At 55.1% G+C, this 17,156-nt stretch overlaps 1 protein-coding gene across 1 annotated transcript; it reads right to left on the reverse strand.

Annotated features, from left to right (window-relative positions):
- Window positions 1-11,174: 11,174 nt before the first annotated feature.
- On the reverse strand, window positions 11,175-12,605 carry KBTBD13 (kelch repeat and BTB domain containing 13). Its single transcript, XM_036087193.2, has one exon. The coding sequence runs from the start codon at window positions 12,603-12,605 to the stop codon at window positions 11,226-11,228; it is 1,380 nt and encodes a 459-aa protein (XP_035943086.1). The 3' UTR covers window positions 11,175-11,225.
- Window positions 12,606-17,156: the final 4,551 nt, after the last annotated feature.

Here is a 17,156-nt window from a genome sequence, read left to right on the forward strand (position 1 = left end):
CAGGGCTCTTGTAAGACTCTCGCTGCAAGGAGCATTTGGGGCTTTAGGGAGCTCTGGAAATGAGCTAATGCAGGATGGGGAGGCTTCCAGAGCCCCCCACCCCCACCCCGGCATGGGACCTCCTTGTCCACACCTCTCCTCACTCTCCATCCTAACGGCCAGGGCTTTGTTACTAGACTCTCCCAGAAACTCTCGCACACACACACACACCCACTGTCCCCAGGGGGGGAGTGAAACCCCCGCCGTAGGCATTACGTGGAGTGTCTGTGGGATGTGTATGTCTGCATGCTGGGGACAAGGGTGATCCTGAGTAGGGCAAGACCTGATCACTCGGTTCTACTTGAGAGAACCACCAGATCCTTGGAGAAGTGTCTCCCATGCATTTAGCCCTGTGCTAGTCTCTGAGAAGATACAGCCCCTACTTCTAGGTGCTACACCCAGTTGATAAGCTAAAACTACCACCAAAGAACCATTCACTTACGAACTCTTCCACCCAACAAACCTTTCTTGCGAACTAGCTGGGTGCCAGGCCCTGCAGGACCCGCGAGTCAGGGAAGGTGGCAAGAATGAGAAATGGCCTGTCCTGGGGCAGGAGGGTGACCATGCTAAGCCGGCCAGTGCGGGTCAGCACGGCAGCTGGCTGAGTGCGGGTCACGCCTGTGCTGGTGACAATGGCAGTTTCAGAAGGCAGAAGGACAGACGGGCTTTGAGGGCCTTTGGAGGTCTCCCCCGCGGAACTGGGTCCCAGCCAGTACCCCTGCTGTCTTGGCTCCCAACCCAGCAGTGGGGCGCTCACCCCCATCCCAGCCTCTTCCTCTCCTGGCTGGTGGCCCTGCCTCCTGCCCATTCTCTTCCTGAACCTGTCCTTATAAGGCCACCCGCTCAGGAGACGTGTGTGTTCTGTGTCCTCTGGGAAGTTGCCCACACGGCGTCATCTGCTGTTTTACTGCTCAAGATCTTTAACCTATGATTTTATTTATTTATTTATTTATTTATTGTCATTAAAAGAATGTTTTAAGGCTTTGCAGAGACATTAACTGGGTGTTGGGTGAAGGCAGAAGGATGGAAGCCAGGTGGCCCTGGACCCAGGACAGACTAGCCCCAGGGCATGGCTTAATCCCAGACTCTGAGTACCCCCAGCAGCCAAACAATCCCATGAGCCTCAGCAGGCCCTGTGCCGAGCACAAGGAAGAGAAGGGAGACGGGAGCTGCCCCAGGACGACTGGTGCTGGGGCGGCGTGGGCAGCCTCTAGGCGGAGGGGAGACCCCGGGCTGCAGGAGCATGAGCCTGGCTGAGGGGTCTGGGAGGGGGCACAACTGAGCTGGGTCTGGCGGGGCCGGGGGCGTGGGGTGGGGTTCTTCCCATGGAGAAGTGTAGGAGGGACATTCCAGGCAAGTCGCCCAGGCACAGGACAACCTGGGCCGGCGGGGAATGGGGAACCCCTCAGTGTGCCTGGATGGTTGTGGCTGGGCCTGGAGGAGTTTGGTCAGCTGGGGAGCAGCCCTGAACACAGTGGAGCCCGCAAGGATGCTGGGAGGGAGACCACAGTGGTCGCTCCAGTGTTCTGGACGGCCGCCTACTCCATTCCCTTGCACCTACTCTATTCTAAGGCCACAAGGCCATCCCCCCATTTTTCTTAAGTGACACCCAGTGAACTTGGAAGACTTTCCTCCCCCAGCTGTGGGCCATCTGTTGTCAGTCAAGATGCCCGGTCCTCCCCTGACCTGAGGAGGCACGCGGGCGGAGTCTGCGGTGTGACCTCGGAAGCTTGAGCAACCCCGCTCGGGCTGCAGCCCCAGAGGGCCGGCCGTAAGCAGTTCCTGCTGCTGGGGGCCCCTCGCTGCTGCTTGGCTCCTATCCTTCCCCAGCGAGGTGCTCTGGCCTTCCCGGGGAGCCTGGGGCCACCCCAAATCCTCCCGAAAGAGTCCTGTCCTCCTGAACCTGGCCGAGGGTGTCTGCTCTTGCTGGCGGCCACAGCACCCTGATGGATGCAACGAGAGAACCTGAGTAAAAGCAGCCACCAAACGGGGCAGAGAGTGTCCCATCGCTCTGGGAACCTGGACAAAGGTCTAGGACTGTGAAGTGGGAGGATGGTGCTCACAGGGGGGGCTTATCTCCATCAGGGGGCTTACCCTGTGGTCCTCTAACTGCCGAAGGGGCTACCTCCTTCGTTTCTCTGTGACAAAGTGGGCACCAGCGCTGAACCTGGCTCGTCTCTCTGAGCCCGATGCCTGGCACAGCCGGTGGTTAGAGAACGTGCTCCAAAGCGTTTGCTGAATGAAGAGGGAGGGAGGAAGGAAAGGAGAGAAACCCATGAAAGTTAGCCCACCTAGGGTGGGCCCTGCTGAAAGGTAACTGGCTTCCACGGAGGTTTCACCGAATTGCCAGGTGAAGTACTCATCGGACAGTATTGAGGGAGGCTCTGGGTACTTGGGAGAACACCATCAGTGTAGCGACTGCAAGGGACAAAAGCAACCAGTGCCCATCCCTTAGTGCCCTGCCTCTCAGAGCCTGGAGGGACCACATGCGGGCCCTGGTGCTGCTGGGAGGGTCCCGGTGCTAGTCTGCACAAGGCCCCTAGTCCCCCAGGAAGGGACAGAGGTCCAAGTTGGTTCATGACCCCTTGATGTGCTCTTTTGGGGAGCACGTGGCCCCTTTTAGATGGCAGCAGAGCTGAGCAGAGACAAACAGAGACAACCACAGGCCAGAAGCAGTGACCACGCTCTCTGTGGTGGACCAGGCTGTGCTCTGAGGAGAGGAGTGGGTGCCACAGGTCAAGGAAGCCACCACCCCCGTCTCTGTCCATCCCAACCCCAGGCTAGGTGGGGACAGGTGACCAAGGAGATGGCCTATCAGCAGTCCAGGACTATTTTCTGGGTTCAAGCTAAGTCACGGTTTCTGAAGCTAAGTGTGTGGACTTCCCCAGGGGTTCAGGGCCTCGAGTTATAGGTGCTGGGGCCAAGGATCATCGGGCTGACACGTTTCAGTATGTGCTAAGAGGACTCACTTGCCTGCCCCTCCACCTTCGCTGGCCTATGTCCCTAAGATGGTGCAGGGTCAAAGGGTTATATCCCAGAAACAATGGTGGCAGATGCTTTCAAGGCCCAAAGCCCCTCTTTGGGAATCCCAACCACACCATATAGCCGTTAATTACCTTTTCCACCTGAAGCCACATAACTGCTACTGGCAAGACAATCCACTGCCCTTACCTAAGGGCAGGGGGCTTTCTGGTTTCCTGACACTTGCTGGGGGCCTCGCGCTGTCCTAAACTCCCTCTGTGTCCTATCTCGCCTCCAACAGTCCTCATCCACGGATGCCACCTGAGGCTCAGAGAAGTTAACAGCTGCCCAAGGCCATATGGTCAGAAGGTACTAGTGCCAGAGTTAGAATCCAGGAAGTCGGAGCTAGAAGCTGGAGTATCCAGGCTCCCTCACCGCGGGCCTGGCACACACATTCCCTCACCTCACCACGCAACAAGCATGTGCCCCAGACGGACTAACGTCTTCAATGACAGGTACAAAGCGGGGCTCAGAGAGGTAATACAGCCAGGCCAATATCACCCAGCAAATAGGTGGCAGGGATGGGCCTGGGGTGAGGATCTCCAGGGCTCTCCTGTATCCTGCGGGACCCCTTGGTTAAACCTGGTAAAGGTCGGGTCTGGCCAGGGCCATAGAGAACCAGGCCCCACCTAGAGGTCCCTTGGGAGGAGATCACAGAAGCTGTGCTCCCTCAAGCTCACGCGTCTGGTTCTGTTTCCGTTCCCAGCCACTCCTCAGAGAGCTTCTAAAGGTCACTTTTTTCCCCTCAAATTCGAGTAGCCCGGGAGGCAAGGCCCTAGCTTCCAGACACCAGAGGCACCACCCCTTCTGGTAAGATGTTCTTCTGGTTCCTATCACCGTGTAATCAGGCCAAGGGGCTGAGATGGACATTTTCCAGTATCCTTTGCTGTGCCCAAACCTAGCCACTCCGTGACAGAGGCCCAGAGAGACTGTTAGGGAACCTGGCCTGGATCGCCCGACGGAAGAACCAAGCAGCACCTGGAGATCTTGGAGGATAGGAGGTTTATTTAACACCAGCGGGCCTAGAGGAGAGTGGTCTCCAAAGGTCTGAGGCCCGAGCACAAACAAGGGGGGCAATTTATACACTTCTACTTCCGCATACTTGGCACTTTTGGCGCGTGTGCGAAGCGGGGCAGGTAGAAGGACCCGGACTGGTGCGCGCGGGTAGCAGAGCAGGGAGAAGAACCCGGAAGAGCCCCTGGGCAAGAACTGGGACTCTCTCACTGGCTCGGTCGGCCATCTTAGGACGCAGATTTCTCTTATCAAGATGAGGGCCAGAGGGGACAGGGCACGTATCTCAGCAGGAAAGAGACAGCACATTCACATGAGGTCATCAGGGACTATTTACAAAGGCCAAAAGGCTACTATAAGGATAGTGCAAGGCCAATGACACAGACACTCTCACCGCTCCTAGGCCCGGAGAATGAGGGGAGGCGGTCACTTTGAGAATGAGAGGAGCTGTGACTTTGGCCGGCAGAGGGGAAAAGATCAGTGAGGGACAGGAACAAAGTCCCCTGACCTCCCACTCCCCCCCACCCCTCACCTTCTGCTAGTGTCTCCCATCTGACCTGGAGTCAAGGGAGCCCAGTGATAAACCCCTAAGGGCAGCCTCCTGGGCTGTAGAGCACGAGAAAGGGAGAATGGATCTGGAAGAGCAGACGGGAGCCGTGAAGCACGGGGAAGGGTGAGGGGCTTGGTACTGGCATTCAAGAAACAGGATATCTGGCTTCCATATTCACCACCTCAAACACCTGCTGTGAATCTGCACTTCCTACAGAATAAGGCCCAAGTTAGCCCGGCATTCAAGGCTCTTTCCATGCAGGTTCCAACCTACCTCCCTAATGGGAAAGCTACTAGCGCCTCACATAATCTATCCGCACAACAACTCTGTGTATGGTAAGTCTTATCATGATGAACCTTTTATAAAGAAACCAAGTTTGCCCAGATGACACAGCTGGCAAGTGATGGAGCTGGAGTATGAGCCCAGGTCCCCTGATGCCAAAGCTGATGCTGATGCGTTCTGCCGTCCTGCGTCCTCACTGGGTGATAAGTGCACGGACTGCTGGACAGTACTCGGCTCGTCCCAACCCTGCCTGCCTCACTGAAAGGGTCCCGATAAAGCGAGGGGGTGGAGAAAGGAACACGGAAGGTGGGCATAATGCATGCTGGCCCCTAGGTTCTCACTTCCCTCTCCTAACAATCCTCCGGGGCAGGAACTGTCCTCCTTGTTTGGACTTGAGACACTTTTATGTCAGCAAGCTCAAGGTACTCAGCTGTGGTCCCAGAGCAGTTACTGTCAGGGCCGGGGTTGGACTCCAAGATGAGCTGGCTGCCTGGCAGACAGAGCTGGCCCTCTGCAGAGCCTCAATCCCTTCCTTCCACGCCAACCCACTAGTGAGCTCCCTCCCTGAGCACCTACAGTCAGGACTCTTCTAGTCAGGACTGTGGGGTTACGCATATTTGTGGAAGGCCGCTGGTAGAATGGAAATATGTTACTGGAAAGAGAAGCATACCAGGCCGATGGCATCAGGCCATGTTTAGGGTTATCAAATGGTGTAAGAGAGATTTGAAGGGCCCAGGTGCCCAGATGCCACCATTAGAGCTCAATTCCTTCTTCTCTGTCGGCTGAATGAAAGCACAGTGCTGAAAAGAATGTGACGCCAGAGGGGGGAGACTTGCTGGGAACAACAAGGATGAAGATCTGGAATCAGGGAAGGCAGGCCCGGTTGCAGAGATGCACAGAGATGCAGCACAGTGTGGTGAAAAGAGGATTCTAGAGATGTGGGCTTTAGCTCAGGGTGGTGTGCAGCATTGCTGTGTGTCTCCAGGCAAGTTACTGGCCTTCCCTCCCCAGAACTTCCCTTTCCCCCTGTAAAAGGAGGGGTTGCACGAAATGTTTATACCCTGGTCCAAGACTCTGCAGCCCCACGAAAGGCCTCCTTTACCTTTTGTTAGTTGCTGAGTCACCACCGAGGGGGGCTCCTCCTTTTCATGCTTCCCACTCCAGCTGGGGCCGAATCATGAGGGTTGCAGAGGACACTGGGGGATGAGCCCTGAGGGACCCCTCCACAGGGGTCCCACATTCCATGCCCATGATCAGGTGCTCAGAGGAGGCCTGTCTGCTGATATCTGTTGTCTCCCACCAGCACAGTTAATGTGCCACTATTCCTGGCAAATGACAGCAACTGAAGCAAAGCAATTAGTGTGAAAAAGAGGCCCAGCTGCTTGGGGCCAAAGGAAAATAAACAGACGGCCCTGTGCGTATTCCACCGCCAAGAGGAGTGATTCTTCATAGGGTGATTAGCACTTCCAACTCCAGTCTCCTCCCCTCTACTGGAGGCAGAGAAGTGACCTATGAGCTGCTGTTGTTCTCAGATCCTACTCTTCCCTGGAAGTACTATGGACCCCCAGAGCTCATCACCTCCCCCTGAAAGTCTTCCCTGATCACCTGCCCAGCCCCACCCCCTGCCCGAAATGATACCCCTCTCCTCTGAAATCTGACAGCCTCAATGAATTTTTCCTCTGATAGATCATTCATTCATTCATTCTTTTGACATCACTGAGCACCATTCATTCATTAAATAATTAAGCCTCAGGACACCTGGGTGGCTCAGTCGGTTAAGCATCTGCCTTAGGCTCAGGTCATGATCCCAGGGTCCTGGGATGGAGCCCCACCTCATTGGGTTCCCTGCTCAGCGGGGAGGGAGGCTGCTTCTCCCTCTGCCTGCCGCTGCACCCTGCTTGTGCTCTCTCTCTCTCTGCGTCAAATAAGTAAAATCTTTTTAAAAAATAAATAATTAAGCCCCTACTATGTTCCAGTCACTGTTCTGGGTCCTGGTAAACAGACAAAAATTTCTGCCTTTGTGAAGCTCAAGTTTTAGTGAAAGAAATAGACACTAAAGAAGGATAGCATGGTAGATGATGCTAGATGCTATGGAGGAAAATAAGGGAGTAGGAACTGCAAAGAAGGGGAAGGTAGATTTTAAGGGGGAGGGGGGTCAGGAAAGTCCTCAGAATGAAAGTGACATCTGAGCAAAGGCCTGTAGGAGGTGGGCAGTCAGCCAGGGGGCTAAGTGAGGGAGGTGTGCCTGGCACACCTGGTCCTGAGATTGGAGTGTGCTTGGTGTGTTTGAAGAACAGCAATGAGGCCAGGGGGAGAGTGGTAAGAGATGAACTGAGGGAGGGGATCTTGAAAGGACTTGGGCTTTCACTCGAGTGAAATGAGGAACCACCAAGGCTCTGAATGGAGAAGCAATGAGGTCTGGCTGGCATTTCGTTAGGATGGCTCTGGCTGCCGCATGAGCAGACTAAAGGGAAGCAAACAGGGAAGCAGGCCCTGGGTGGAGTGTGGGAAGTTCTGGCTTCTCCTTCTGCCTCTGTCAGGCAGGCTATATAACCACAACAGGATAATTTCCAGGGATAGGAAAGCTTGGGGCGCAAGGCTTCCAGAGTCGGGGCCAAGGAGAAATTGTGTGGAGGACTGGAGAGAGCTCCAGAGAGTTGGGCTGCAGGGCCACCATGGAGGCTCAGGAAAATGTTCCTTGCTGCGTTGGGCTGGGACGGAGAGATTTTTAAACCCTGCCTTCTGGGTTTAGTAACCCCTAAGTGTCTCTGTATATTTGCCCCCCCCCCCCGCCCCCGCCTCGTACCTGGTTTGGCCTCCCAAACTGCACCTTCCACTCAGTGGTCAAGTCTGGGTGCCAGGGTATGAGAAGCTGAGAATCCCAAGTCCTGGTTCCGGGTCCTTGCTCTTCCACTTGACTGGCTATGTGACTTTGGGTGACTCGTTTCAGCTTTCTGCTGGTTTCCTCACCTGCAAACAGACATGGTGACCACCCTTGCCGAGGATGGTGGGCTGTGGGAGGAACCACGGAGCCTGACCTGTGAGGCCAGAGAAGGTAGGCTGTATTATGGAAACCTCCCCTACACTTCGTGAGAGGGAGGAAAGTGTGTGAAAGTGCAAACCTTCCTCAGGGCCTTCATAAGTCATTAGCACCCTCAGGAAGCTGGCCATTAGAATCCCAGCTAGATCCTAAGTCAAGAGAACCCACGACAACTAATTTTCCTATCACAGGGGGAGGGAAAGGGCTGGGTTTAGGGGAACAGGTGAACCCCAAGAAGAGGTGGTGCAGAGAGAAGAGTAACAGAGAGGGGAGTGTTAAGGAGACTGGCAGAAACACCCTGTCCATCTCCGAATGTTAGCAAAGCAGGGAGGCGGCCCCAGAAAACAAGCATGTGGCCCTGGGTTCAAGGCTGGGGCTCTGCTTCTTCCTACTTGTGCCTCTTCCCATCACGTGACCTTTGGGAGTTTGGATTTTTTTTAATCTTCAAGGGTAGGGGTTTTGCCAGGCTGCCTACCACTTAAAATTCTTACAGAGCTTAAATAAGTCAACTGTGGGAAAACACATTGTGAATAGTGTTATTATTATGCATAAAAGACATCTCAGCCAAGGCTGCTCCAGACCAGGGAACATCCCCACCGCAGCAGCCCGCGGGCCGTCTGGGCAGCTCCACACGGCCGGCAGCAAAAGCTGACATGCACAAAGCTCTGTGGGTTATGAGAACAGATGAGCTGATGACTTTCAAACTGCAAATCTCAGGGTTGAGCACTAGGCAGGAGGAGTGAGCAAGGAAGAGAGTGCTCTGAACTGTTAAGAAAAATTATCCACGGGCGCCTGGGTGGCTCAATCGTTAAGCGTCTGCCTTCGGCTCGGGTCGTGATCCCAGGACTCTGGGATCGAGCCCCGCATCGGGCTCCCTGCTCCACGGGAAGCCTGCTTCTCCCTCTCCCTCTCCCACTCCCCCTGCTTGTGTTCCCTCTCTCGCTGTGTCTCTCTCTGTCAAATAAATAAATAAAATCTTTAAAAAAAAAGAAAGAAAAACTATCCATAACTTGGGCATAGGCGGAAGAACTGCCTGTCTTTTCAGTATCATCGTGGGGCAAGGTTGAACAGCTAAGAGTTATTTAATTCTCTCTGGAAAAATTAAATACCTATTTTACAATTTACTATTGACTCGAGTCCTGACTTTGTGAAGCTACATGCTCACTCGTAGCTGCATGTATAAATAGGTATGTGCATGGATGTGAAGATGCAAAGGTCTCTAGTCCAGTACAGAACCACAAAAGTTATGGTTTTATTGTCCTGTAAATTAACCAGCTTCACCTCTTATCTAGCAAACTTATTTCAGTAGGTCTTTTCCAACTAAAGACACAAATCTCTGTCTCTCAAATGCTCCTCTGAACCAGCTTTCCATTCTTCTGGTTCCTTTGTTAACGAGTTAAATAAACCTTTGACATGTCATAACAATTATACTTTGACGGAATCAAAAAGTGAGGGACTCTGTTGTGCTTTGGCATGGGGACGGTGGCTTTGGGCACGTCGGTTGGCCTCTGGGCCTCACGTATCTCACGTGTCTGCCATGGAGAGAAGGTACCGAACTACCAGGAGTGAGGCAGGGCTGGAGCGGGAAGACGGATGTGAAAGTACTTTGCACATTATTCACAGGATGCCAAAGTCAGGATTTATTGCTGTGATTTAGGCTACTCCAGGGCTAGCAGATGCTGGGTTTCTGAGGGCAACAGTCTGCAGGGCTTGGGAAATAGGTCAGGGCAAAAGACAGCTAGGGGCAGCCCTGACACTAGGCTCCATGCTGATGCTGCATTCTATACTTCTGACGAGGCTAGGATTTCCCATGGGCCTCAGGTCTTGGAGGACGGAAACCATCTGGGACACTCAGGGCATGGAGAAGCTGAAGGACTAGGGTAGGCATGTGACCAGAAATCAGGATGGAGTATTTTAAAGGAGGGACAAGAGTCCTCCTCTTACACCAGGTCCCTAAGTAGGACAGCCTCTACGGCCTGGTTTGTTTCAGGACCTCATCATTTGATTCTGTAGGTGGGGAAGTGCCCAGGTCAGTTGATAACACAGCAGGATCTCTGCCCTTGCTATCTGCACACGTGCACAGTTTCACACATATGCAGAACGATGTCAGTCAGGGGTCCAATGAGCAATGCAGATGCCAAGGTCGGGAACAGCCAACCCTGCACAGAGGAGGTGGGTACAGAGCCAATAAAGGGGTGGGGGGAAAGGAAAGGCATTCCACGCCCAGAGAATGGCAGGAGCAGAGGCTTGGAGGAGAGAATTAACCTGCAGAATGAGGAGGAGGAGGCAGTTAGACCTGGCCAGGACTGGGCCCCTGCCTCCAGTGACCTAAAATCATGGAAGTTAATAATCCACCACCCACAGGGTGATGGCCAAAAAGGGAGTGGGCAAGGGCTTGCAACTGAGTTCTCCCCTGCCGGTCCGCATCCTGTGAAGGGGTGTGGGGAGCCCTTTCTCTCTCACAGGAGTCATTCCAGATTCAGCTCAGTTATTGTCTCTACAAGCCATGCCAGCCTCCCCACCCACCCACCCAAATGCCTCCATCCAGAGCTGTTCTGTCTTAAAGCCTGGGCTCGCAGAGCCTCTTCCCATCTGTTCCAGCTTTCCCCCATCTCCTCTTCTGAGCTCTGTCTCCACCGTCTGAACCTCCCCTGCAGCAGCCAATTATCCTGCCTGTCTTCTTCATACACCCGGTATACTATCTACCCTCCTTCCTGGAGTTACGTATTTTTCCTCTCCCTATTTTCCCTTTGCTCTGATTTCTTCAATACTGTTTTATTCCATTGTGAGTTTTTTGTTTTGCATGTTGCCTTTAGCCCTCAGTGGATCAAGACAAGCGTGCGTAAACCTTTGTCTTGGGCTAGACTCTAGGCTTTCTGGACCCCTCTAGCAACTACAGCTACATTAGACCTAGCACTGTACGGGTGCCTAATTCTTGCCAAATGACTGGCAGTTGGATTAACAGCACTTAACTCACTCCTAGCCATGCTCAGTTATTGGCCCATTCACACACAAGCCTGGATTATTGAAATCCTACCCCCGACACATTCCACTGGCATTGTGACCCACCACCTCTCAGCAGAGCCCAAATAATTTGAGGGTTCAGACCCCAGCCTCGTTGTTACTCTCTGAATTTCTTGGACTGATCACCACAAGGCCCAAGACCTGCGTGTCTCAACCAGGGAGACAGAAGTTCCATGCAGCTCCGAAGGCCAGCCTTATAGACCCAGCCACGGCTCAGCGAAGACTCCGGGATATCCCCTCCTAAAGGCCAGCCCAGGATCACAGTTCTGGTGTCGCTGAGGCCACAGGCCCCGGGGCGCCGGGAGGCAGCCTAAGGAGGAAGGTCTGCAAGGAGCCGGGCCGTGGGAAGCCGGCCTTCTCCCTGAGCAGCCTCCAGGTGCCACCCTCGATGGCATAGAGCAGCGTAAACATGCGGTTGACCGTATAGACCGTGTCGCCGCGCACCACCGCCGTGAAGAGCGCTCCCTTGCTGTTGACAAACTGGCCAGGCAGTGCCGTCCACTGGCCCGTGGCCAGGTTCAGGCAGTCGATGGCGCAGTGCAGGAAGTCGTCTTTAGGTCCGTTGCGCACCACGTAGAGACTGTCGCGGTGGGCCACCATGCAGTGGCCGTAGCTCTGCGGACGCCGCAGCTCGGCCACCGGCAGCCACGCGTCCGCCCGCGCAGCGTACTCCACCACAGCCGTGGTGTCGGCCGGCCGCCACAGACACACGAAGAGGCGGCCACGCGCCTGGGCGCAGGGCACGCCCGCGGCCGGCTGCGGCAGGTCAGCCACGAAGCTCCAGCAGCCCGCGGCCGGGTCGTAGCGCTCCACGGAGCTCATGGGCGTCCTCTGGAACTCGCCGCCGATGGCATAGAGGCGGCCATCGAAGCCGGCCAGCGCCGTGTCGTAGCGCGGCTGGTGCGGGCTGGGGAACTGGCGCCACGTGCCGCCGGCCGGGTCGTAGCAGAAGCCCAGCTCCACCACCTCCTTGCTGGCGCCCCGCACGCCGCCCACGATGTACAGCTTGTTGCCCAGCGTGGCCACGCCCGCCAGCAGCGTGCTGGCCTCCAGGGGCAGCGCGGCCAGCGTGCGCCACGCGTCCTCCTCCTCGTCCAGGTAGCACACCGTGCGCGACGCGTCCTCCAGGAAGCCGGGCGCCGGCGTGTGCGTGCTCACGGCCACGTAGCTGCTGGGCCGCAGCGCCGCCACGTAGGCGCGGGCCTCGGGCAGCGCCAGCTCGGCCGCCAGCTCGCGCCCGCCGTCGCGGATGAGGAGCGCGGCGCTGCGGAGCACGTCGTGCAGGCCGAAGGCCGCGGCCGCGTCGCACAGCAGCGCGCAGTTGTCCGACGTGAGGCTGTGCTCCAGGAAGCGCGCCAGCGCGGGCGCCTGCAGGAAGGCGGCGCACTCCACGGCCTGCAGCAGCTCTTCGTCGGCCGCCAGCGCCGGCCGCTCGCCGCGCAGCACCTGCAGCGTGGTGTGGAAGCCGCCAGCGCTGAGCGCGCCCAGGCGCACCTCGGCCGCGCGCGTCTCTCGCATGCCGGAGCGGAAGAGACCGCGGAAGAAGCCGCAGTGCTCCACCAGCAGGGCCCGGTCAGCCTGGAAGAGCTGGCCGCCCACCCACACCTGCACCGGGGGGACCTCTGGGGCCCGTGGCATGGCGAGCCGGAAGGGCGGGGGCCGCCGCGGGGGGCCTGGATTCAGCGGCCACCGCCTCTGGGGCTCCCCCGGAACGGAAAAAACTTCCAGGGGGATATAAATATATCTCCCTGGCTAAAGATAGTACGGCTCATGTGACGTGGTGGCCGGCAGGCTGGATGGCTGTGAGCCCGCGGGCGTCGGGAGACCTGCAGGGTCACTCGCTTCCGATGGGAAATAGTAACAATAGTGACTACATACGTATTGAGTACCTATTGCATGCGGGGCACTGTGAGCGCTGCTTACAAAGATTCCACCTTTTAACCTGCACGAAAGCGGCTGTAATGTTCTTGTACAAGTGCCCTAACTCTGACCTTGTTTCCTCAGAATGTGACCAATAATAACACCTCTCTCATGGTATTGGGACAATAGTCATAAAGTGTTTGAATTGAGGCTCAGAGAAATTGCATGACTTGTGCAAGGTCATTCAGCTGGGAAGAAGCAAGGACAGGATTCATACCTAGCCCACCCCATTGATTGGTGGGGGGCCCGAGGTACTTGGGCACCAGAGGGAGAGGTAGAGCAAGATAGAGTGGACCAGGCTGACATCTGGAGCAGGTTCTAAAGATTTTATTTACTTACTTACTTACTTACTTACTTATTTATTTATTTATGATGTATGTATTTAAGGGAGAAAGAGAGTGCACGCGAGCGCTTGGGAATGGCAGCTCAAGCAGATGGCTCTGAGGTCAGAGACCAAAGCGGGACTCAATGCCATGACCCTGAGATCATGACCTGCAGGAGCCAAAATCAAGAGTCCGCGTTTTAACCAACTGAGCCACCCAGGCGCCCCATGGAACAGGTTCTAATTTAGCTTGAACCTGTGACCCTGACTCTGAGCTAGTTCAATCTCCTTTTCAGCCTTGATTTCCTTCTCTGTAGAAATGGGAGGGTAGCAGGTGAGCGTCCAATAAACCTCTCAGTGTGGAAGTACTCCTTGACTTGGTTTGGGAATAGGAAGCTGATTACTCCCCACTCATCCATCCATTGCTCTTTTCTGGACCTTGGGAAAAGGTAAGTGGGGCTGCTGAGGGGATCGTATGTCTATAGATGGGAAGGGGAAGGGCTTCTTGAAATAATAGTTAACACTGAACTTGCACTGTGTGTCAGACACTTTTGTAAGCACTTTGACTCCTACAGTCCTTGCAATAATCCTATGAATAGATACTATCATTTTGCTTCATTTACTACATAGTTACCCATGTATTGCTTACAGAAACTATGAGTTTCTATTTCATGGATGCAGAGACTGAGGAAGGCACCAAGAGTTTAGTGACACGCCCAAGGTCCCATGGCCAGAGAGCGGCAGAGCCCGGACTGGCTTGCAGCCAGTCTGACTATAGAGCATGTGGCCCTAACCAGCGTGCTCTGCTTCCTGTCTGTGCTACAAACGCTGGGTATTCAGCTCTTGCCAGGAGGTCACAACTGGAAGGAACTTCAGGCTCATATGGTTTAACCCCTTCATGTACAGTGGAGGACCAAAAAGGGAATTGCTCAGGGTCGTGTAGCATGGGGCAGACAGCCCCAGGCCTCCTGCTGCCCACCCCAGGGCATTTTCCCTACTGCAAAGAACTTTCCTGGGTGACCAGCTAAGACTTTGGTTTCCAAAATGTCAGGTGGAAGGGAGCTTAGTGATTATTTTCTCCTGCCACCTTATTGTACAGGCGGGGAAACTGAGGCCCAGACCCGTGTAGGATGGTATCTGCCATTCAGGACATGTTCAACTACAGGCTTTCTTCAGGAGGATGCAGTGGCTTCCAATGACAGAGCCAGAGTTGGGAGGGGGCAGGGGAACTTCTCTCACCCCTAGGACACACACACATGCACAGATCCTCGCTTATGAATCTGCAGACCCAACACAAATGTGCTTCTTCTGCCAGGAACTCCCACCCAGTTCACTCCATCAAAGCAGGGCTGGGATATGGGGACCACTTGCATGAGCCTGGGAAGCCAAAGGCCTGGAGGAGGCAGCTAGAAATATCCGGGACACTCTGCCCCAGGGACTAGACAGGAAGAGTAGGAGGAGATAGAGGGGGTGGGCAGGAGTCCTCACAAATACTATCCCAGGCCCTCTGCCAGACTCTCTCCTTCCCTGAGGCCAGACATTGGCCGAAAGCATGACAGTCCCTGTCTTGGAGGTCAGTGGACTCTGCGGTGCCCAGTCCTGATTCTGTCCTTGCTGGTGGCCCCAGGGGTAGGGAGAAAGTGTCTGACTGTTCCCATTTCACAGGTGAGGAAAAGGAGGCCCACAGAGGGCATGGACTTTTCCCTGTTATGAACAAAGATGTGGGACTGGATTGAACCATGTCTGCTGCCCAGCCCAGTACTAGCCATTTCTTAGGGCAGGGAAACAGCTGCCTCCTGCCAGGCCCAAGCCAAGGAACAGGGTTGGGGAGGGGCTGACCCCCAGGGGAACAGTTTCTTCCCAAATGGTCTGTTCCAGGCACCTGGTAACTGGCAGATAACAACAGATAGAACCACTGCCTGGCCCTCTCCTGAGAGGAGTGGAAGGAGAGCAACTCTTCCCAGCTAAAGCTGGCTCCCAGTGCCAATTTTTCACAAGTCCAGCACTGGCTTCAGTGGGTTGGGACACTGTGCACACCCCCAGCTCCGACCCCTCAGCAGCCAGGCACTGGGGAGGGGGCCACCCAAGGTGGGGGTTCATGGTTCTAAGGCTGGGATGAGGACCAGCCCTTTGGCCCTGCTCCCAAGGCTCCAGTGGGGTGTCGTCTGCAGCTGGTGAGCGTTTCCTCTACCCAGACAGTGAGCGTCCCTCTGGGACTTGGAGAGAACAAGGAACTATCCTGGCTGTGGGCAGCCCATGGAGTTCCCAGGCTCTGCCCGACCTCACACCAACCTCCCTCTCTCCACTTTGCGCCCCCATACCTTGCGAGGTTCAGGGTGGGAGCAAGGAAAGTGGGACTGTGTCTGTGTCAGACTCTGAGCCTTTCTAGAGCGCATACCCAGCTTTGTTCGTCTCTCTATCCACAGTGATTGGCACACAGTAAGGGGTCTGTTAAGTGGACTCCTGGGCTTTAACCTAAGTGGGAGTCCCCAGTGTGATGGAGGAGACACAAGCCCTGTCCCAAAAGAGCCTGCAGTCTGATAAAGGAGACATAGCCCCGAGATGCCCCGAGCCTGATGGTGGACCCCTGGCCTTGCCACCCACGACAGTGTTTCTGCACACAGCATAGTGAGGAGCTTGCCTGGGCCCAAGGAAGAGCACTGGACTAGGAGTCAGGATTCCTGCTGGGCTCTAATGCTGGTACTACCACTGACTTGCAAAAGCTACCCAACCTCTCCAGACCTCAGTTCTTCATCTGTAAAGTGGAGCTTGCTGCTGACTCTTAAGGTTCTGTTCAGCTCTGAAACCTGAATTTGTCACTGAACAGCCACAGAAGTGTTTGTCATATTGTGCCTCCAGGGAATGCAGTGACATCATCACAAAGGGCTCCCAAAAGCTTAGCTTTATGTGGAAGTGGCTCCCCAGAGTGTGTGTGGCAAGGGTAGGATCTGGCATCTGGAAATCTTCACAGGCCCCTACCTGTTTAGACCTGTACACACCCCACTCATCGACTTCAGACACATCTATTGAACATCTCCTCGTTCACTGCTGGGCCAGGTGCCACATCCTCTTCATTTTGAGTACCTCAGAGCCCCTTATAAGAGCCTTGAAGATTGGGGGTAGGGGATAAGGAGGGTTGGCCTACTTGCCCTTGCAGAATGACCTCTCTGTTGACCTTCAGTGTCCAAACTACTGGTTGCTAAACAATTGTGGCTTCTTGGTAGATGGGTGAGAAGTATGCGCTGTTCACGTCCAGGGGGAGTAAAGGTGAGAAGTATGCGCTGTTCACGTCCGGGGGGAGTGGAGGTGAGAAGTATGCGCTGTTCACGTCCAGAGGGAGTGAAGGTGAGAAGTATGCGCTGTTCACGTCTGGGGGGAGTGGAGGTGAGAAGTATGCGCTGTTCACATCCAGAGGGAGTGAAGGTGAGAAGTATGCGCTGTTCACGTCCGGGGGGGAGTGGAGGTGAGAAGTATGCGCTGTTCACGTCTGGGGGGAGTGGAGGTGAGAAGTATGCGCTGTTCACATCCAGGGGGTGTGGAGGTGAGAAGTATGCGCTGTTCACATCCAGGGGGTGTGGAGGTGAGAAGTATGAACTGTTCACGTCCGGGGGAGTGGAGGTGAGAAGTATGCGCTGTTCACATCCAGGAGGAGTGGAGGTGAGAAGTATGTGCTGTTCACGTCCAGGGGGAGTGGAGGAAACTATCTTTTGCTTTTTTGGGCCATGGACCAAACTCTGGGTGGGACACTTTCATATCTTCTCTTCTAACCCTTAATATTATCCCTATTTTAAAGATGAGGAACTGAGGCCCAGAAGAGCAAAGTAGCTTATTCCGTGGTCTGACAATAAGTAGCTGATTCCAAAGGTCTTTCGGGTCCACAACGGGCACTTCCGGGTGGACAGGCAGCCCAGATGAGGAGACTGAGGATGGGGAAAGGGACTGGTTGC

The sequence above is a fragment of the Halichoerus grypus genome, chromosome 8 (assembly GCF_964656455.1).
Source record: "Halichoerus grypus chromosome 8, mHalGry1.hap1.1, whole genome shotgun sequence".
Taxonomy (NCBI): Eukaryota; Metazoa; Chordata; class Mammalia; order Carnivora; family Phocidae; genus Halichoerus; species Halichoerus grypus.

Excerpts from the sequence above, each read along its gene's own strand:
- KBTBD13 (XM_036087193.2), bottom strand. The coding sequence starts at position 12,605 with ATGCCACGGGCCCCAGAGGTCCCCCCGGTGCAGGTGTGGGTGGGCGGC.